Source organism: Apostichopus japonicus, chromosome 8 (assembly GCF_037975245.1).
Source record: "Apostichopus japonicus isolate 1M-3 chromosome 8, ASM3797524v1, whole genome shotgun sequence".
In the NCBI taxonomy this organism is placed as follows: domain Eukaryota; kingdom Metazoa; phylum Echinodermata; class Holothuroidea; order Aspidochirotida; family Stichopodidae; genus Apostichopus; species Apostichopus japonicus.
Genome location: NC_092568.1, coordinates 21,186,496 through 21,210,290, shown reverse-complemented (window position 1 = coordinate 21,210,290; position 23,795 = coordinate 21,186,496). Strand labels below are relative to the sequence as shown.

The following is a 23,795-nucleotide window of genomic DNA, read 5'->3' as shown; positions in this document are numbered from 1 at the left end:
AGTAAATTACGATATGCCATTTTAGAAATCGAAATGTCTTTATTTTGCGTTCATAACTTCAATCATTTTCCACACACAGGAAAAGAGACATTTTATGCAAAAAGAAGGATGAAATTGATGAATTTTACCAACAGAGAACATTGACATCTAAGTAAACATTCCAAATGTATCAGGGTATCAAGGATAAATCAATAAGCAGATGGTGAGAGCTGATGTAAAGCTTTTCAAGAACATTTGCTTTCATGACATAAGAAAACAAAACGCCTACTGTGACCCACTTTAGCTGGTCAAAATAGCTTTCATTCAATCAACAATATATCTCGAGTTAGTGACAAGATATGAGATGGTGGTTTCGACTAGCAATGCGGAATATTTTTCTCTTTACATCTGTCTATATATATAATATATATATATATATATATATATATATATATATATATATATATATATATATATATATATATATATATATATATATATATATATATATATATATATATATATATATATATATATATATATATATATATATATATATATATATATATATATATCCCAGTAACGGGAACTGTGATGGTCACCGATAGCTGATAGTTTGATAGTTGTTATACTGGTCTTATAATTAAAAAAACACCGTACACATCAACTCTTGGTCTCGAGAGTATATAACGAAATCAATGATTGCATGAATATAGAACATATTAATATTAATCCGGAGAAAGAAAAATACTCAAAAGAACGAAAAGTGAGGAATTTCAATGTTAGTTTATTCCTTAACCAGCAGACGTTGACAACTACAAATGGCGCTTATAATTCGTTCAAAATATTCACAAAACAGTAAACTGTGTCTCGTTAGTATCAATATAAGTAACTTTATGTAATGAAAAAGAAAGTTACAGTTTTGTGAAAATATCATAAACTTATCTAGATAATTTTCTTTAAATCCAATCACTCACTCACTCACTTACTCATTCACTCACTCACTCAATCACGCTTTACATATACGCTGAAAAATTAAAAAAAAAAAACGTTAATAATTATGAAGAAGAAAAAAACAACCTATTGACAGCGAATGTTATTCTTTCTGGAAATGTTTCTCTAAATAAAACCACATTTATCCGGAAAGCTAAAAAATACTCAGAAATTGTTAATTGTATACCCATATATAGTTTTTCCCTGACAAATTTGTCATATATTGTATCTGTTCTTTACTGATTATGCAAAGGGTATAATGTTGCAAAAGCGACAGTTCATGAAAACGTTGATAGGAAAGCAAAGGAGCTGACAATTGAAACAACATTGCCTTGATAAAAATGCAAATATATTGTCATGATGAATATGTTTTAGCCAGATTCATTAGAAACAAAAAGCAGTTCTATCAATCTTTTTCCTAAAGTTAATTTAGGAAAAGAAAATTGACAATGAATAATAGCGTTTGTGGATCAATATTGAAGAAGTACATATGATACTGTGGATGTGATGAAGGGAACTAATATTAACTGTCTAACAATATGAATCAAACTAGTAATTGATATCTTAGAATGAGAGTTAGGTCGTCAAATATCTTTCATTTCTATATGTTCATTTATAGGTTAAGGTAATTCCTTTCAATCGATGGTTTCTTTTCATTTGCTTTCAGCTTGCTATGTATTTTGTTTTACTACACACAAAGTTTTCACTCATTTATCTGATACTGCTTCCTTAATATTTCAGATTTTTATTAACTATAGTCTATATCAACTGCACAATACTTCAAATTTGATATGCAGTGGCAAGAGCATATGATTACACATCATTGCGAACGTCCGGGAATACACACGCCTATATACCCACCCCCCCCCCAACAATCAGTATAGATCCGAATCAGACAATGTCTGACATAAGAATGTCTAATATTATATTTATTTTATTTATTTATGTGTGTATGTGTTTGTTCGCCTGCATTGATTTGTTTCCTCTACGAAATATATTCATGGCTTTGGTATTGGTATAGGACGCATAAGTACACATTATCAGTAATCGGTAATCAATCGGGGCAAATTTTAACCTGGGAGGCAATTATGTACAAATACAAAAACAAACTGGATTATGAAATTCGCAAGGATGATAACCGTGTAGTATGCATACCGACACAAACCTCTGTCCCAAATGGACATAAAATAAAATAAAAACTTGTGTTCCTTGTACTTAGATTGATGTATGCAAATATAATATAGACATATTATATATGTATGCAAATACTCTGATACACGTCCAACGAGATGTGTAGAAATAGAGCTTCTTGTGACTTCTCTTCATTGTACATATATATATATTTTCACTTTTGATTGTAAAATAATTTATTCTAAACTTGTTGACGGCCAAATTTCAAAATTGGTCTAACCCCACGTTAATGCATCACCAAAAGGCTGACGATTCATTAAAGAATTTTAAATAATTTTATTTTTTGGGTATTATGCACGGATTCATGCAGGTTTGACAAGACGTGTATTCTTGACGGCAAAGAACCAATTGTTGTTCATGACAAATTTAACGTTTTGTAACATTACCACTAACTATATAGTGCATGTTACTGCGTCAGGAAAATGACCAACAGATATGTTTACTTGATAAAATTTCCTACATGACAACGTGCATACCTTTTCCTGAAAGTTGAAAATTAACTCTCAAATGGTACTTAGTATCATGTGTATTAAAAGAACCAGGTATAATCTTTAAGATAGGGAAGTCTTCTATGAGAAGTGCCTGATCTAACGAAGCCTTGCTTCCATACCACGGGATCAATTTAGCTGCAACAATTTAAAAGATCACAATTGTTCGATGCTTCAACGACAGATCAGCATCAAAACTTTCATGGAAAAGCAAATCAGTCCAAGATTTTCTTATCTCCTGTTTTTGCTTACATTGAGCCTTGAAAATGTGGTGATGGAAACACGGCATATGATTTCAGGCCATTGTCTTAGGTAGGTATACAACATACTGATTTATGGTAACGAAATTTACTGTAGTGAAACTGTAGACGATGTGAAGATGTCGTTTAGCCTAACATGATAAATGACGATTTTGAATACGCCTAGCGTTATATCATCTTTCATGGTCTGTATGATCTAGAATCATGAAAACACTTAATAACTCATATATTTCCCTGTACCTTTTACTATACACGGTACGTTTAAAAGATATGTAGTAATACATTTTGAGTTCTTGGTACCCTATCATAACTAATAATAATCACTCAAAGATATACTCAGTATATTTTGAATATGACATTACTACAATTTTCCTCTTCATTTTTGACGAAGAAACCAATATTTGTCTGTTATGTACATGATAGTAAATTGAAATAATTACAAGTATACGTAATAAAAAATCTTTTAGAACAATTTGAACGAGATTCACACGCCTTTGTTTATATGTGAATAGGCACATGAGAGACTTTTGCATATTTAATCTGAGTTATTGTTGAACTTGTTAAACTCTTTAACTTTAATTTCTTCTCAAAGACGAACAAACAAAACTTCCCTTACGTCGGTTTTGCTTCACTTCTCACAAAATCTCAGTTAAAAAAATGTGAATATATTGTTTCATACAACTATATATTTTTCTATTTGTACTCTTTACTTTTAGGCTAACCATGACATTTAAACTATGTTGTGGAAAAATTAGACAAAAACCTGTAACTATACAGATTCATCAAAGTATAGTAAGTAAAGAAACATGTGGTCTTATGAAAGCAAAATACGTTGGAACATTTGATAAGAAGAGGCGTCTTAACTCTTAAGTTCATACACGAAAAGTGAAATGTATGTATAGAAAGACTTACGTAAATATGCGTTACAATGAGTCCCACTTAGATATTTAACTTAACTTATGAGTTCATATCTATTGTGAAATGTGAAACAGTAAATTATTCACATTAGGCGTAAAAGGCTCACTTGAGGATTTTCAAGACCTCATTAATGAGATTCGAGGAACCGTTTATCATTTTTTGGCAATTCCACCAACAATTATGCTAATATCGGATCAATGCTCTTATCCTACCACGCTTAAGTGATGCTGAGGGAAACAAAAAACATCATCCTGACAAAAAGTGAAATGTATGTATAGAAAGACTTACGTAAATATGCGTTACAATGAGTCCCACTTAGATATTTAACTTAACTTATGAGTTCATATCTATTGTGAAATGTGAAACAGTAAATTATTCACATTAGGCGTAAAAGGCTCACTTGAGGATTTTCAAGACCTCATTAATGAGATTCGAGGAACCGTTTATCATTTTTTGGCAATTCCACCAACAATTATGCTAATATCGGATCAATGCTCTTATCCTACCACGCTTAAGTGATGCTGAGGGAAACAAAAAACATCATCCTGACATATTGTCGTTTTTCAACTTTTAAAATATGTTCAAGTCTTCTTAATTTTTTTAAAATTTCTAATGACTATGTCGGAAAATGTTCTTTCAGGTTCATATAAACACAATCCTGCCAAAGATGATGAAATACAATAGTATTTGTCACTTAATTTTAGTATGGATGGTAAACATCAAAACAAAGTTTCGTCTTTTTAAAGTATTTTATTTAACGACTATATAGCCTCTGGGATGTTGTTTATTAGATATGTTAGGCGTAGGTTCTAGAATTGGTTACGATACGCTAAGCTAAGTGAAACCTGGCAGAAAATATGCTAGAAATTCCCAAATATGGTCAGCAAAAACCTGTTTAGTACTACGACTTATAAAGATTACCTTTCTCTTGAGTAAAATGCCCAATTAAGTTAATGTCCAAAACCGATGACTAGTTACATTAGCTTCACGTTAGGTTTGTGATGTGTTTCGTATGATTTCATGTTTTTCAAGTTTTAATGTTAAGATATTTGTTCCCTTGTAAAACAATTTTTTAATATCAAGAGTTTATTCTTTGATTTAGTGTGCAATATAATTATCTTGCTAAGGCTTCTATCAATTTGTTTTAATAAGCATAAGTTTTGGTGATTCCAAAGTCTGAAAATTTGTTTACATTTTCAAAAGCCTTTTCTACTTACGGTTTCTTTTGAGAGTTATTTCATGAATATTATGAGAGAAGGACGTCCCTTTTACTAAAATGATAAAACAAGATGCGCCGTCCTTAAGAAGTGTCAAAAATGTCTGCCAACGGCAAATTCCTTTGAAAATACCTTGAACTTCGCTTTGCACATAATGGTTAGGCTACACGCACACACACACACACACAGATAATATAGGCATATAAGTATAAACATATGAACAAAATAAAAAGCTCTTTCAACAAGCGTAATAACTTCAGCCTGTAGCTTTCATGTTAAGCTTTAGTATTAACATCAGTACGTGAGTGGTAAACAAGTCAGCCTCTCAAGATAAAATATATGCATAAAGGCATACGTTGCCTGCTTGCTTGATTAGGAGCTGCGGGTAAACAACTATAGCAAATGATTATGGTAATGAGGGTAATAGTGTGAGGGGTAAGGGCGTGGTCAGATGGATGGGCGGGCGATTGGGAAGAACAGGCTAGGGATATTCTTTTCGACTCCAGACAAATGTATTACACCATATCCCGATACCGGTTATCTAGTTTTCGCAATGTACATCATAGAAAGCCATAGCTATTCCACACTAGTGATGAAAGATGATGCAATTCTATCATAAACAACAAAAGGAAAACGATAGTACTGTAATCTAAATCAAATTAAATACGTTAGATAAAAGACGATAAGAATATCTTTCAGCTCTCTGGAATGGTAAGTGCAAATATCAAAGAAGCAATTGAAATAGAATCTAAGACTAACAAAATCATTTACAGAAGAGTATATATACGTATAGATAAGCACGGTGAAATGAATTATTGCACGCATAATAAAACAGTAAGATACTTTACCATGTTTAGAGAAATATCTGAATGAAGATGAATATAATCATTTCTTTTTGTAAAAGAAAGAATCACCCAAGATATATCCTGGCTACAAAAAAAACCCAAAAAGAAAGTTCATTGTACTGATACGCTCTCCCATGCAGCCTCAGTCATTTTGCATTAGGGTTGTTTTCTCGTGATCAGTATTGCGATGTTATACCTTTTACCAGGATCACGGTTTTCTTGGACAAGCACACAGATACCACTATGCACGATCTTAGCATATAATTATCATGAACATCGATTTCTTGTTTATATATGAATTTAACGGCAGCACTGTTTCACGTTAACAGCTAGGGTAACTTACCATATTCACGTATAGGCTCCAATCATACATCCTTGAGCAACAGTTTGTATTTTTCATTTTTACAAGTCATTAATTAATTGAAAGAACTACACAGAAAACCCCATTCTCTGTTAGATTGTTATAAGAAAGGGGCTCATTGAGCTTCTGAAAGAGATACACATGCTTCAGCGAAAATAGGAAATATCTTATTGCACATTTATGAAGAAAATTTGAAACTATACGGCACACGTTGTTAACACTGTGTTATTGGTTATGCGATGCATGACGTCAGACCTTAAAAAACTGGAATGTACTTTTTTACTTGTTTTAATTGAGACCAAACATTTTTCAAGCATCCACTTTAATTAGGTACTCTTTGTTGGAATTTGTCTTTTTGAACATAATAACTGTTATATCGGCGACGTAACGATTAACTTGGTACCTTAAGTATTAAATGGGGCCCCTTTAGCAACTGCGCAACCGCAGTAGCGCAGTGAGATTCCGTTCGCACATTCTCTTGGATGATATTCAACCTGCCATTTATGCTATGTGCGCCGTTTTCTGTTTAGGCTCAGGGCCCCTAAAACTCCGAGGACCGAGGGCTTGGCCTCTCAAATCCCCTGGCGTTACCTCGTTGACATTGGTAATTATATCACTGCAGTTGCATACCAGCAATACACTCTCAATCCTCTTTCGTGCCCCCCCCCCCCGCCCTCTCTCTCAGTCTTAGCGATGAAACTCCCAACATGCAGTTGCATCACATAAAAGGGAAATTACTTAATTAACAGTCTTACAACTTGTAAAATGGGAGAATGAAAATACAAACATATCGCTGATTCTCAAAACATATCCTTACTTTTGTTGGGCTATTATAGGCGTGGTAAAGACAGTTGAGAAATACGTGAATAATTGGGTTGTGAATAATAAAACAATGCCAACTGCATGGTTATTAGTATTAAGGATATGGACATATCTTGGAATGTATAACCCAGAAAGGGATGGCAATATTCTTTACGGATAAGATTTAAACAAAAAACAAAAAAACATTATCAATGTATTACACAATACAAATGCCGCACATTATGCTAAATGACCATTTTTTTTCAATGAAGTTGTTGTTGTTGTTTGTTTTTATACAATCAGCAATAAATAGAGTGAATGAAACGTATAATCACGCGAAGGGGGACAAATAGCTAGTGAAAGACATAGGCGAAGAGAGTATTTGATTTATTTAACCTAAAAATAATCTATGGCACTTTATGCAAATAACATCGCAAATTTGTTACTGTACAGTGTATATGAAGCGAAACGTCAAGTTAATGATATATAGGCTAATTAAAAATAGTACGAAAAACACAACAACACATTAGCTGCTCATTATTGTTTTACAAGTCAGATTTCAACTTTGTACCTATGAATGTCATCTGAGTAGGTTACGTTATAGTAATTGTATTTTACATTGAATTAAATAAACAACAAAATGTGTACTTTATTATTTGTGTGATTTTGATGTGTTTAAAAAAAATCTTTCAACTTCTACATACACCGTTGGTTCAACTAACCCTTTTAGACATTTTGTAAGTATAGCTTCTGGTCATCTTCGTGAATTATTTAAATTGCTGAAATAAATACATCAACAGATTTTAGACCACACCGTTATTATTGTTGTATTTAAATAATTTTCTCACATCAGACAAAACGACCACAGCACCTTGCATTATCCAGTCTAACATAATTGGGGAGCTTTATTCTGGTCAGCTTTGGGTGGAACAACTTCTCTGCAGGGCCATGTGGCTGCCGATCACTAAACGTAGAACCAAAATGTGATTTGTGTGTAAGGCAGTATCGTAAACGACTAGATCACATTTACCATTGTTTTTTTCATTGGTAAGTATGATGAATAATCAATGATCCAGTTTTAGTGACATCGATTTTTTAAGTCAATGTTTAGACGCCATATCTTACAAGACACAGGCGTAAAACGGACACAGGTATATAGTTAGAGTACGGGAAACGTTTAGGAATGTTAAAACCTCATATTAAGTTACTACAGATCATAGCAGCTATACTTCAGATTTCCGCGTCCCGTGTTCATCTTTGAAGGATAACTATAGTATTGAGTGAAAGCGTGAACATTTGATTTTGTGTAGTGGAATATAATCAATTTTTTCCCCACCAAACATAATAAAGAAAAGGAAATAATAACTAGTTTTGGAAGAGTGACGTGTTGGAACTGCTGTGAAGATTTTGAGTTTCATTTGGAGGCCGACACAGTGACGTCTGTCTTTCTGTTTTAAATAAATCAATGTCGGTCCAGTTAGAAATAGATGGGAGAGAAATATTCGCCAAACCTTTCAGGGATCATGTTGACTAAAAGGTGGTTAAGTTGCCGAGATGGTCCCAACCATTTATCTGATGGACAATATTTGGATGCAGTCTTAAGAACATCAAATTTATCAATCAAAAGTTGGATGATGCCTGTCCTTGGGAGGACCATAAGAGGGGAGGGGGGGGGGGATTTTACCCTAGTACCTTTTCTATTGATCACTGCAGTCCTTACCACTAGAAACCACGGAAAACCTATTTAGTAAAAATTTGTCTAGTAATCCATTTGGAAGCTAGGCTATACACATTATATGAATTCAATAATATTCACACATTAGAACACACTGCAAGATAATTCGACCACGAAATGTTAATACATGGATGAACTTAAACCTGTAACCCTTGGAATGATATCTCGTTTCGATGTCGTAGGATATATATTCTGAAAGAAAAAAACAAAGATTCGTTGTAGTTTGAAATGTCTGCACGTGTCCCTTCTCAAATAAAAATTTAATGATAAAACCTTCCGATATAATGTATACCAATTTCCAAGTATTAGAAAAGCAAAAAGTACATTTTGTCTAACCGTGAAAGTATTAAAGCAGTTTTCATTGTGCGTATGTAAGAAATGCAACTTATCTTTCCGATAAGCATTAGAAAACTCTTATAAAATCCACTTTATTTTGTTTCCAAATAGCAATGTATAGCGTCAATGGGGGAGGGCAGTCCGTGGACATGGTTGTAAATGTGCGCAACTACATAAGTAGTTGATATCACGAGAAACACAATTTTCGAGTGTTTGGCTCTTTATCAAGTCTGACCGCTCTCTTTTCATATTTGCAAGTTCGTGTCGTTATTAGGGCTTGGCGGGGACTCGATATCAATACAGTGAGAACTGTCGTCTCCACTGCCCCGTCGTCCCATCTGAATAATCTCCGAACTATTAGCAGGACTCTCCACAGGCGGCGGTGCGTTTGACACACCGAGACGCGGCATTTGGCCGTGTCTTGACCCGCTGGACACTTCCGAGGCTGCACTCGACGTCCGCTGATCTCCCAGGCCGCTACTATCAGATGTAGCATCTGTGTGCTCCTTCACCTTCACCAGATGTGTCGTCGTCGTCATCGTCGTCGCTGATTGGACAGAAGGCACCTGGAACTCGAGTGTGTCACTCCTCAAAAGTGAGTTGTACGTCGACGAAGACACGGATAACAGACTGAATATTCCACCTATTTGTTCGTCTAATCTGTTCATTTTCCGTCCGAGTTTCTCTATTTCATCCTTGAGCTCTATTTTGATGTCCATAAGGCTGGTGAGCAGTTGATGGTCAATGGAACTGGTGCTAGCAGTACTAGCGGCCGAGCTACTGTTCTCTTTGCCACTGTCGCTCCTACTGATGTCATCAGTCTTTTGTTCACCTTTCAAAATGCCACTGTCCGTTGACTCGGCTTTGTTGAGCATGTTCTTCTTAAATGGCCCCCATTTAGACTCAGTCTTCACACCCATAGTCCCCTTCAAGGGATTCTTCTTAATCTCAGGTACCCGATTGGGCCGCGACCTCATCAGTGAAGTAATAGTTTCGTTATTCTTAACAACTGCCTCTTTCGGGCTCGCTACTCTCTCAGTTAATTCAACATCGTTTCCATGTTGTCGTTTCTCAGGCACATCGCTTAATTTCCGAAATTTATTTAACATTTTGCGGACAGGGTGGTTCGCCGGGATCGGCGGCTCATTCTTATCCTTTTCAGCTTGTTCCCTTTCTCTCTGTACGTCGGACAGCTTCCGGAAAACAAACTGCAGAAAGGAATATCGATAAAGGTATGATAAATATGGAAAGCAGACGTGATAGAAACCTTTAAAGACGATTTAAAGAGACATAACTACAAAGAGACATAAGTAACTCTTCATCAATTTGAAATAGGGTGAATTGGCTTGTTTGCTTTCTTGCGTCCCCCCCGCCCCCCCCCCCCCCCGTAATTCAAATGTTATTAGAATTTTATGAGGACTTATGGTTGTGTATTGACGCTATTCATTGGTTGTAAAATTGGAATCGACCTTAACTTGTGATTTTGGAGTCAACGACATCTTCTTGTCAATTTTCAAGTTTCGGTTGTGGATTTATTTTTGCTGTAATTTCGGTAATGGTCGCAATCAAAGGAAGATGGAATACTTATTTAAAGTTAACATATAAACATAGGATATCGTGCCTCTTCTCGCTAGAATAAGTGAGGTTGTGATTTATAAGAGAAATATTCGGTACAAAAAGCTATTATAAAGATATCTCTCCCATTGCTCATGTCAGCAGACGTGGATCCAGTGTGTGTGTGGGGGGGGGGGGAGGAGGGAGGGGGAGGGGTGTACACCACCCCTGTCGACCCCACTCCAAACAGAACGTATGGTAGTAATGAGCACGACTTGTAGACTGATTTATAGACTTAATTTAAAGCCTAAATATGTCAAAAAATGCGCCATTTCACGTTTTAAAGTTTCTTTTCTGTGATAGCATACCAAGCCCCCCTGTACATGGAAGTCAGCTTGAAAACCACATGGTCGAACACCCTCCTTTGTAAAAACCTGAATCCAACACGGCTGAATGCTCTTACTATACTCTAACACAACCAGCTGCATTAATATGTACACCACCAGGTGCGGATACAGGCGGTGCATTGTGGTCCACTACAACCCCTATGCCCATCTTCTTTACAACCTCACACACAAAAAAAAAGTTTAAAAAAAGTACATTGGCACAATTTTGCATTTAGACCCACTTATAAATATGATTTTTTAGTCTTAACATGTCTCAGTATATATGCACCATTTGATGTCTGAAATATTTGATGTGCGATTTTAGTAACTGGACCTCACCCTCCCTATATAAAACTTTTGGACCGGCCCCCTGTGTACGCTATTACCAACTTAAGCGTCATATGTTTCATCCTTCCCCCCTCCCTCTCTCTCTCTCTCTCTCCTGTATATTTCAATGGCATTGTGTATAATGAAAAGGATATACAACGTTCATTCGCAAAGTAATAAGAATACTCGATAGGTTCAGTTTGTCTTTTTGTCATTTTGGATTGTGATAAAAACACATTCTTTGAACAGTTTAATTAAAATGTTGAGCGCACGATGAATCTTTGGTTCCATCAATAAAAATTGATCTAGCCCTTACTAATGAGAATATGTAACCGTAGAAGTAAAACTTCAATGACAAAACAAACGTCAAAGTTATATGAATGATGCGAGCAAGCAATAAATATGTGGAATTATCTTATTTATAATCCTAGCTTAGCCAAGGAAGAAGAAGAAGAAGAAGCAGAAGTAGAAGAAGTAATTTCGTGTATTAGGTAGAAGTCAACCTATAATCTTACACATTTGTCTTGTCATATATAAATGTGTTTGCGCGTATATATTTGCATATCATTATGTCACAGGCATTCGGACAACATTTTCTTCCCTTCAAAACATAACCTATATAGCAAGGCTTTTAAATTCTTTAACGCTTTAGTATATTTTACTCTAACGCTTTAGTATATTTTACTCCATATAAGCCATATGAGAGCATTTTTCGGTTTGGTCGATCATCTTAACAAACTGTCTTAATATGTAAGCGAAACTGTTCTTATATGTGGTAGTTCCTATAAGACGTCCATATATAGCCTAAGGGTGTGTTCGACCGTATTCGAGAATTTTACTCACTTCGCATTTAAATTAGATCATTGAATTAAAGCAGACAAAAAAAAATCCTTCCTTCATCAAAACATCTGTCGCTCATTCCGTGTGTCAATTTATTTCCTTTTCATACCTGGGTAAACAACGCAATGAAATGCCTTACTTTTTATGCATACACCTTTTGCAAATATTCGTGTTTCTTACGACGCCATTGTTTTTTTGTTTGTTTTTTTACTTATAATACCATTGAGGATCTGAATTTTAAAGTACTTTGAGTCATTGATGCAAAGTTACCAACTTAATCAACCATTATCGAATGGAAGTCGTGTCATTCTTTTATATAAATATATATATTTAAACGGAATGTAGGCCACCTGAATTTCTCCTTGGTTATTTTATTTTTATGAAAGGAAGAAGAAATTTGTGTCGCATAAAGTAATTATCCATTCAAGGTTAGTTTTATTTGCCTCATGTATAATTTCATTTATCATCGTAAAATACTAACACTTCTAAGAAAAACTGAAAGCGAGAGATAAATGGATTATATAGAACGGACGTAATCGATTGTACATATTGTGCGGAAATGTTATTAGATACGGTACATATTAATTGATTATTAATGATATTAAAATATCTCACTTTGTATCTACATCACACGAGTTCTGTTTAATCCCTACCAAAGACATTCGTTGCCTTAATTTTTTTTAAAGTGCTTAAAATTTCGCAATCGTCTTGAATGACAGTCGCGTGCGGCAAGGGGACCACAGCCAGGGGTGAACACATTTTTTCAACAACACACACACACACACAAAATCGAAAGTATTCATTGGCACAAACTTGCGTTTAGAGCTAATTTTAGAGACCTAATTTATAGTCTAAATATTTCAATATTTGCCACTGAAATGCACCAGTTGGCGTCTACATTTTTTTGGCGGAGGGAAGGGGGGAGGCGATACATGTAAGTCAGCTTGAACAACACCAGTGCTAGCCCCCCCCCCTACGTTATAGAATCCTTCATTCACCCCTGGCTCCTCCATATAAATCAGTCGAGGGAACCCCCCCTACACCAGGGTTGTCCAACCTTTTGCAGAGGAAGGCCACATGGAATGATTATGATGAAGAGGGGGCCGCATGAACCCTATACGCTCGATTTTTCGATTTTTTGCCCGAAGCCCAAGGCAACACAATGTGAGCACTGCGCGCGGAGCGCACTGATTTATTTTCCTTCCTGATAAAACAGATTAATAAAGTGCAGCCGCCCCCTTCCCCCCCCCCCCGCTCCGCTGAGAGAGTGTCACACAATTTGACCTGTCTCTAGTTTTTTGGACCCAGAAGGTTCGAATGATTGATTATATAGCTTCAAATTGTTATCAATAAATTTGCTCACTAAAATTTTGCACCGTAGAGCATCTCTGGCGGGCCGGAGGCAACCCTGCGGCGGGCCGGACTGTGGCCCGCGGGCCGTAGGTTGGACAACCCTGCCCTACACAAACACACATTTGAATCTTTGGAACGCCACTGGAAGACACAACATCATCATTAATAATTTGTTGTATCACTGCTAACCATGAGCGACGATGTCAAACATCTCTATAAGCAAACTTTTATTTTTCCTGCTTCGAACATCTCTATAGCAAACGTTTTTTGTTCCTGCTTGGGAAGATATATATATATATAGTATATTACAAATTGAACAATCCATGCACAAACAAGCACGCTGGCAACGCGTTTACTTGATTATTTATTTTATTATTAATTTTTTCCTTAACTTTCTTTACTTTCCGTCGATTGAAGGAGTATTTGCAAACTTGAAATATCAATAAATTCACAGATGAAAATTTGAAACTTGGACGGTGTCTTTTCAACTGGTGAAGTAGGACTACGCTTTCATGTAATATATAGCATAGGCCTTTTATTTGTAGACAGTCTCGCTGGCAGTCAGCGACTCAATATAGACGACGATGTCGTTCGCCTAGCAACATGCAAGGACATAACCTTTCATTTTGCCGCGAATTTGAACTTTTTAAGTAGCCTATCACAAAATTTAATCTTTCCGTCTCCAATTTAAAGTTTGATGTTTCCAATAATTAGTTTTTGACTATATCATGACGAGACGAGATATTATTACCAAAAAATAAATAAAACATAAATAAATAAATACCCACAAACACAACAATAACCACACAGTGAATTGAATAAACAATGTGTGAAATCTTTAAAGTGACAATTCGTCATAGATGACGTCATGACAAGTCATAACACACGGACGGGTGGATAGGCTAGGTGATTAGGCCAGTTTCTCTACATTTCGAATCTAGTCGTTAAGGTAAGATCTACTTACGATATGTCCAGTATAGTATTAGTCGAACGATTGTATACGTTCATGTATAACCGTCCGTTTGTTGTTTACCTATGAATGCAATGAGTTTCAAATACTGAGTTTCTTTTGACTGTCTCGCAGTGTTGCTGCATATCAGTCTTCGGTAAGGGCTATTTTATCTGGGACAACCAGTCACGGTTATACTTACCCTATGACGTAAGTTATAGGTCAGCACCATATTCCTGGCGAATGAATTGGCAAATCCCGTGTAGAATGATAAAACATCAATCAAATCGTCCCTCTTAATCGAGTGAAGGTCACAATAGGTCAACGCTTTCACATTAGCAGCTGATTGGCCCAGTGTTGTTTCCCGCCAAAACTGATCACCAAAAACATCACCTTTTCCTGAATGGAGGCAGAGAAGAGACTTAACATTCACATGTATACGTCATTAGAATGTACATGTATACATGTAGGCAACTCTGATCATGAAGCAAAAGAATCAGGATCACCCATACATTTACATGCATTCATTAATACATACAAACGTATATATATATATTTTTTCATTTTATTGAAACCAGTATAAATATAGCATATTTATAAAAAGGAGTACACATGTCAAACTCAAAAATAAATAAATATGAAAACCATGATAGATAAGATGTTCAAAAGATTGCACAACAAGAAAGCGTTAAAACTATGTACATTACTAGAACTAGGTGAAACAATTAAAGAATATGAAAACCGTGATAGATAAGATGTTCAAAAGATTGCACATCAAGAAAGCGTTAAAACTATATACATTACTAGAACTAGGTGAAACATTGAGTAAAATTAAATGAAAGGTTCCAAAATACCAAATTGAATGTAAATTGCAGCACGGTAGATGAAAGAGTTCTTATAAAGTTGAATTCTATATTTTGGCAAGATATGAGGGTTCCTAAGATTCCTGGTAGCTTTCACCAACAGACAATTAAGTGGCCCATGTAGTGGGTGATCTTTGTCATCTCTAATTTTATTTGTCATCCTTACAAATTCATTCTTAGCAGCTGTGTTTACTTGATCCTTCAGTAATAGCTGGCTTACATTCAATATACGTGAAGTATACTATATAAGTATATATATATATATATATATATATATATATATATATATATATATATATATATATATATATATATATATATATATATATATATATATATATATATATATATATATATGAGGTTCAATATATATATATGAGGTTCAATTTGACATAACGATATCAAAGTCGAAAACTATATCTAATTTTGAATTATCCAGTAAAAATAGACAAGAACCGAGTTTGATTTGTTTTTTTCATTTCCCTTGAGATAGGAAGTTTTCCGTCTGCTAGCGTAAGAATCAGATTAAATGAAGCTCTAGTCGCGAATCTGACCCTCTAATTGAAGTCCAATCATTGTTATAATTAAGTTTGAGGCTAAATTGATGGTAAGTTTACCAGTCTGTAACTCTGTTGACAAGTTTGAACCAGTGCACAGTTTTTGGCATTGAAAGTAGTACAGATGTACTATGTATGGCCTTGATCGCGTCAAAACTATTTTTGAACGTCTTGCAAGCAAAAAAAAAAAAAAAATGGAAGAAGAAGAAGAAGAAGAAGTTCGCTGATACGTTACTTGTAGATTATCTTATAATCACGTTAGAAGTTCATCTTATCTCGGGGAATTTGCTTTCGTAACACTTTTTTACTTTCATGAAAGTAGCATAAATAACACGAACATCTGACCATAAATCTTTCCTAGCAATTCGTATAATTCAGCAGACAAAAAAAGGAGCATTGTTTATGTAAATTTCAAAGCCACCCACGGAAATCTACTTTAGCTCTGAATAATATCTCTAGGAATTAGGATAATTAAGAGTTTGACACGCAAGATACTGTGATAGAGAAAAATATCACCGTCTAGCTTGTATAACGTACACTAGAATGTTCTGATCAACGGCAAGGTGGTATACTTAGGATGACAATCATTCCTGAATGGAGACAAATACCACTCCCCGCCACCTCCCCCACCACCCATAACTTATATGACAGAGTAGTGTGAGGAACAACTGCCGCCAAATAGCTTTAAAAAAATCCTGCTTCGTTTGGAAAGATATCTGGATCTAAAAGTCGTGTCAAGAAACTATCATTTTTAGACTTGTTCAAGTCTTAGGCCGTATGTGTGAAGGAACATTATGATATCTCCCAAAAGGAACCAATTTTTTTTTTTTTTTTAGCTGTTTGTGAAAGTTTGCTCATGGCATTTTGTCTCCGTCACCTAGACCAATGATGATGGTAAGTTTTGTGTCTTCTTTAAGCCCATTATTTTTCTTTTTTAAAACTGATTTAATAAACTGGGAAATAATTTCTATGACTATTTGGTTCTTGTTGTTTCATGTTGTCTATGTTGTTCATGATCATGTTGTTCATGATCATAGCTGCGCCTCGTGTTATCAAAGCAACGTTTTTAGCGTTAAATTTTCTCGGTGACACAGGGTGAAGGGAATTTGATTACTTGTAAAGTTGTTATTTTCAATAATTCTATATCCAAAGGGGTTGGTAAAATTGACAACTCAAAACCTAATACAGAAAGTGTTTTACACACTCATTTATAGAATGAAAAGCATTTTTCCCGTCTGTTTTTGAGCACTGCTTGAATCAAGAACGGTTAAAATACGCCAATTTCTTGCAGCAGTCGGCTACAACAGAGGCTGTATCCGAATCTACTACCTTCAATGTTTGAATGGTATTATGTAAGTTACTTAATGTGATACAACCTTGAAGAAGTTAATATGCATATGTTAATAGAATATATAATTACGAAAAGAAAAATATATGGGAAGGGTGGGGGGGGGGGGGGAAATTGAGAAAAAAATATTACCTAGAATCGCCACCACTTCGTCATCTTGTATGACTTCTAAGGACCCAGAGACAACAAAGAAAAGACTATCGATGCTCTCGCCGCTGTGAATGAGAAGATCTCCGGGGGCGCTATGACTCATTGAAAAGCTGATAGCAAGAGCTCTCAGGCACCCCTCACTGGCCAAGCGAAACGCAGGATGTTCGTTGAAGACTTTTCGGTTTAAGTGGACACATACATCTGCTTTCATGTCTTTCGGACAATAGCTCAAAACCTTTATAGATAAAAATAAATAAATCAAAGTAACGTACAAACATAAATTTCTATGGCGCTGTTGTTTTGTTCTGCTATTATTTGATTGGATAGCTTGACAATAGGATCAATGAAAGAAGAATGTTCAAAATAGCAAAAAAAAAAGAAAAGAAGATTACTATAATAAATAACCTCAAAAGTAATTCTTGACAGTAGAAATAATATAACAACAACAACAACAACAACAATAATAACAACAATAAAAGCAACCATACTGTACCTTCTCTGTGTCGATACCCTTAGTTATGGACCACCTGGACACAACGTAGTCGACCACGCGCTCTGTAAGTTGGTTGTTGACCTGATGTAACTTCATAAACTCTCTTACATTGTGTAACATGTCGTGATATCTTGCTGTGTTTGATGTAAACTGCTGGAAAATGGTTGCCACGTTACCAAAGATGGAGGCATACAATAGAGCTATGGACCGAAACAAAAATTTAAAAAAGTTCAGGTAGGGTCAGGTAGGGTCAGTTAGGGTCAGGTAGGGTCAGGTAGGGTCAGTTAGGGTCAGGTAGGGTCAGGTAGGGTCAGGTAGGGTCAGGTAGGGTCGGGTAGGGTCAGGTAGGGTCAGGTAGGGTCACGGGTCACATTAGATTAGACCAGGTAGATGATACGCCATCAGATCAAATCAGATTAGATCAGATTAGAGCAGAGCAGGTTAGATAAGATCAGATCATGCAGATAACAACACGACGGATCAGAGCATATCAGACCATTTATAAACAAAGATCTAAACAGATCACACTGGACCACTCGGTATCAGCGCAGATCGGATCGGATCAGATCAGATCAGATCACAACAAATAAGATCAGAACAGACTAAATTAGATAAAGTCTTAGCCGCTAGCCATAATTTACATAATATCCATGACAGTATATACTTCACATCTAATGTATGACAGGTGTATTAGCGCGACCAATTAGTAGCATGGAGTCACATTCGCTCACATGCAATGAAGCTAGGATATGTACACCCATATGACAAGTGTTGTAACCTAGGCTAAGCCTTCTTCTTGTATTTGAAAGTAACGGCCTTTTGGCTAGTTTATAAGTAAGTCATAGAATGGTCGCAAATTTCAACTTAATAAGATATTAACTAACACCAAATTAATGCTCCCAAATTTCTGTGAAAAATTTAGAGAATATGAAGCTCACAAAACGTACTTTCGAGAAATCGATCAAGCCTTGTGATATCACACTTGTGGATACAGCCTTTCACTATCCTGATAGCCTATATATTAACTGCTTATTCCAGTCCACTGGAAAATCGTGTGTCTCACACATTTAATGTTTTGGTTCAACTTTCTTGTAAAGTTTCACGTATATCCTTGCATTAAAATTGAATAAAACCTCAATGAAAACGGTGTGATGGACATTATCCTTTGCTTAATCGTTCTCTGTGACATTACTAGATAGTGACAATAGGCTACTAACTCTGTAGTAGCATATAGTATAGGCTTATGTATTTATTGTAAATTCACCGCCCGTATCGTTTTTCTTTACATGGATGTATTCCGCGAAACCCTCCACCTGTGTATGTATAGGCCTTAAATTTCACGTATTCTTTCATTAAAATTGAATAAAAACTCAATGTTAACGGTGTGATGGACATTTACCTTTGCTTAATCGTTCTCTGTGACATTACTAGATAGTGACATAGTCAATACAAACTCTGTAGTAGCATATAGTATAGGCCTTTGTATTTATTGTAAATTCACCGCCTGTATCGTTTCTCCTTACATGGATGTATTCCGCGAAACCATCCACCTGTGTGTATGTATGTATAAGCTATATACATATTATTTATGTATTTATACCCTTGCAGAACCATTAATCATCAAACGGACGTACAGGTTGTTTTATAATCATCACCAGTAGTCACGAATGTATCAAAGATATTCACACGCAGATAAATGCTGAATTTTATAAATGTCAGTATATTCATTTCGTGTTTTTGTTTTTGTATGATTTCGGGCAGTTTCTTATACAAGTATTGTTTAATTCACCTCTCTGAATAATGAGGAATAATGTAGATGTGTAATTAAGATAGTATGACAAACGTAATGATACTCTAACCAGGAACTTGCTACTTGGAATAGTAGCAGTTCCTTGCTCTAAACTGCATTAATAACGCCTACATGTATATTCATCACGAGGCCATACGTTGGGTATATATATATATATAGTGTGTGTACATGGTATAACTATACACTCATAGCATAAGGTATTGCACATTTACAACTGAGATATTAAGTCAAGAGTCCATACATTGACATCAATGTTTTAACTTATTAAACACATGCTCACGGATAACGTATTGAAACAGAGATGCATCCAGTTTGTTTTAAAAGTCAAGGAAGTTTTGCACTAAGCTTTAGTTATATTTAGACGAGTATCTGTTTAGATCAGAACAGCTATAGTTGCACTTACATTAAATATAAACTTACATAGGCCTGGCCGTATTGTCACCAACTCCACTCTATTGTTTCAAAGATATATTTAAGTATGAAGTTGCTTTGTTTGTCTTGTTCTAGTCTCAATGTTACTTGATTAAATCGCTTTTTTGCTGGTTTCATTGGCTTCAATGTTTAAAACAAAGGGTTTGCCATCATCAATGTAACAAACATACTCTTGCTAAAACAGTTGAAACTGCATTTTGACATTTTGACTTGTACAGTCGATATTCCGCTTTATATACACTCAAGTATAGTCCAATGTAACGGGTTCCATCATTATTACATAAGACCGAAGTATAAAGGACATGCGCACTATGTCATCAGATGAAATACAACTTGTGATCCATTTCCTGAGACATTTAAACCAGGTATTGTGATGCGATTTTCTAGTAGTAAAGTACGGAATGTTCCTGTTCTCCCTGTGAGAGTCACGTTGCTTGCCAGCGGCGCACCCCTTTAAATGTACTTACCATCCTCAGCGAAATCCAACATCGTCTTATCCCTGCAGAGATAATTTCTTTTAGTGATATGGTCCCATCTTTTTGATGGATTAAAGCTTTCAGGGTAGTTTAGAACAATTAAAATTACACACCGGATATTCCGCTCTTTCCCTTTCAAGAGATGCGGAACCCCCCAAGCCATTCACGACCTATGACCTCTGACGTATATATTTTGGTCACAGGGGGATCAATTCCAGTGATAGGTGTACATCTGCTCTGACTGCAGAGGGTTTTATATCGATGTGTATATATATATGCGGTAGGTATTTGTCACCTCCAGGGAAGATGAATGACACACATGCGTGAAATGAGGACTGTCTGATGCATTGCTTTCGGGGGGTAATCAGTACTAAACAGTGCCTCAGTTCACGCTAGATTTCCCAAGATAGTCCACTGACTGGCATCCAATAGGACTAAACGAAAGTGTGACGATGGCACGAATTAGAAGAGGAGGAAGAAGAAACAAAAACTCTTAGGGTGACTTATGGGTGACATCTAAACAAAAGAAAATCTGGCCCTTTTGAATTTTGTCTTTCACGAAAAAAAACCATGATGCAAACATTTTGAAAGATGGGTGTTCCTCCCATGCATCGGTTAATACAGCTAACGTCAAGTCGGTTACAAATTGTGAATAAATGAGGCATCTGACACCCACTATGACGCTATAAGAGACAGGTAAAATGGATAAGTTTCTAGACTCCACCGAGAAAGATAACTTCACATGCTACGAAGTCCACGCACCTCAAACATCTCACCTATCCCACACAGTCTCAACCAGTAAACAAATAGGTTAACTTTTTCTTTGTTTGTTTTGCCTTCAGAGATAAATCCGCTGACCCCCATGAGATAATGTTTGCGCCATATATATATCTATAGTGTGGAATAAGTTTTTACGCGGAACCACGCGGATGCGTGTCTGCGTGGATGTGTTTGCGTTGGTTATGTGTGCAATTTGTGTGTATTCATACTGAGGACTTGAACAAAGGATTCGAAGTCCACAGACGTCATTTGTAAAACTTCAACAAGTCCTCGGAGCAATTCTCTTGTTAACTGGGTATTGTTCAGATGAGGTTACATGGATTCGAACAATGGAAACAATAATGGAAACAATGATCCTCAGTCGAATGTAAAACACACATGTGTGTGTGTGTGTTACTAATCTAAAAATTACTGGACTGGCAAAAATTTGTACAATGGGACTTTTCTCCTGTTCAATAGATCAATAATACAGGCTTGTTAGTTATTAACCTTTAAAAATAGCGAGAATACTCACATCCAAGAATCATCATGGCGATGGAAAAGCCTTTTTCTAAAGCTGTTGTCGCGGATATATTACCAAACCCGACGCTCGTTAAGCTGCTCATGGTATAGTAAAGGGCAGACACGTATTCCATCCCAGCACTGGGACCACCTCTCTCGGAACTACCCTTTTGGGTTAAGTTGTAAGGCTCCTTAATATCGTTTCCCAGTTTATAAAGCCAACTCTGTTCGTTAAGGTTGTCAATTCCAATCTTGTACCAGATACAGGCCAACCAATGAGCGATTAGTACAAAGAACAACATAAGAAGTACAAGGAAGGCTAGTCCATACTCAATATAGTGGTCCAGCTTGCGGACCACTCGGCCCAGTCTCAAAAGACGGACCACCTTCAAAGCACTGAATATCCGGCTGATATTACTCTGTAAAGAAGAGAAAATTGCAACTTTCAAAAGTTTTGTTATGTTGTAGAATTGTGCCGGACTTAAAAAGCCGGGACGCGGTTACTGGCCGCTAAATTTAGGCCCCAACATGTTTCTACATTACAAAAAGAAACAAATCATCGTCATATAAAGATGGGCGATATGATATTTATCGTTCACTATTGGCAAAACGACAGTGTCACAGCGATCTGAATAACTAAGAATGTATGTGTGTCTATACGTGATATTTAATTCAATACGAAACACTTCCGATATTAGCGAAAAACAATTTTGCAAACACTGAAGTCATACCTAATATATGGATGTTTAATATGATTGTGATGTAATCATAAATGTATGCATCTCTAATAGCTATTGGTATGTGTCGCTTACATATATATTTTAATTTATGGGAGCATAGCCCCCCCCCCCCAAAAAAATCGCCTTGTCCCGGAACCCCATATTCGCCTGGCCTCACACTCCCCCCCCCCCCCCCCGCCTTCAAAGCACTGAATATCCGGCTGATATTACTCTGTAAAGAAGAGAAAATTACAACTTTCAAAAGTTTTAAATTTTGTTATGTTGTAGAATTGTGCTGGATTTAAGGGCCAGACGCGGTTCCTGGCCGCTGCACTTAGGCCCAATGTGTTTCAAATAATATGTTTCTACAATATGGTACCCCATATTCGCCTGGCCTCGCCCCCCCCCCCCTCTCACAATCGCCTGGCCAGGCCACCACAGGCTAAATCGACACCGGGTGTAGGGATCTGTTCATTTCTTCGATGTTCAGTTTTCAGGGAATGCATTAATAACAGACCGTTCATTGCTGCCGTGCAGTGGAAGGCACTGAAATGAGGAATCTGTTCCTTAACGATTTCAACTTTTGCTAACTGTAACAAAAAGGTTATTCAGGGGAATCGCCTTTAATAATCACTCTCCAAACTTGAAAGTGCAAACTAAGGAATTATTAGTCGAAAAGGGATTCGAACTATAGTGACATGTGAAACCTTGAGGTAATAAGTTCGAATTCCGTTCCATCTCCTTTTATGGTTTGTTGCTCTTGTGAATTTGTATATAGCCTAATCTCCCAGTCGGTTTCATGTTCTACTGATTTATTGTAAAGAAATGATAGAATTATAACAAAGATCAAAGCTCAATCTTAAACATTTTCATGATTGCCATCAAAGATAAAGGAAGGTTGCTTTCTTTTCTCCATAGCCATAGTCTCCATAGCAACCGTTTTGGAAATTTAAGGAAGAAAACTTTAGAAAGAGTTCGTCATCTGACATTTCGACAAATATGCACTTATGAATAAAATATAAAAAAATAAAAACAGATAGAAATCAATCACTGCACGGGGTACATTGTCAGTTCAGGTTTGGAGCAATGTCCACCTTCTATAATTAAGTTGCTGAGATCTCTTTTGCTAGGAC

The 23,795-nt window shown here is 36.1% G+C and overlaps 1 protein-coding gene across 2 annotated transcripts in view; it reads right to left on the bottom strand.

Moving 5' to 3' along the window:
* Positions 1-746: 746 nt before the first annotated feature.
* The window catches only part of LOC139971020 (voltage-gated delayed rectifier potassium channel KCNH1-like), a 109,466-nt gene continuing 86,417 nt past the window's right edge, over positions 747-23,795 (bottom strand). For both annotated transcript variants that reach the window (XM_071977163.1, XM_071977164.1), the window contains 5 exons: positions 21,957-22,362; positions 17,945-18,144; positions 17,434-17,686; positions 14,736-14,932; positions 747-10,332 (listed from right to left, as the gene is read on the bottom strand). In XM_071977163.1, the coding sequence (XP_071833264.1) occupies positions 9,370-10,332; positions 14,736-14,932; positions 17,434-17,686; positions 17,945-18,144; positions 21,957-22,362 (2,019 nt within the window). In that variant the 3' untranslated portion in view covers positions 747-9,369. The remainder of the gene's footprint in view (positions 10,333-14,735; positions 14,933-17,433; positions 17,687-17,944; positions 18,145-21,956; positions 22,363-23,795) is intronic.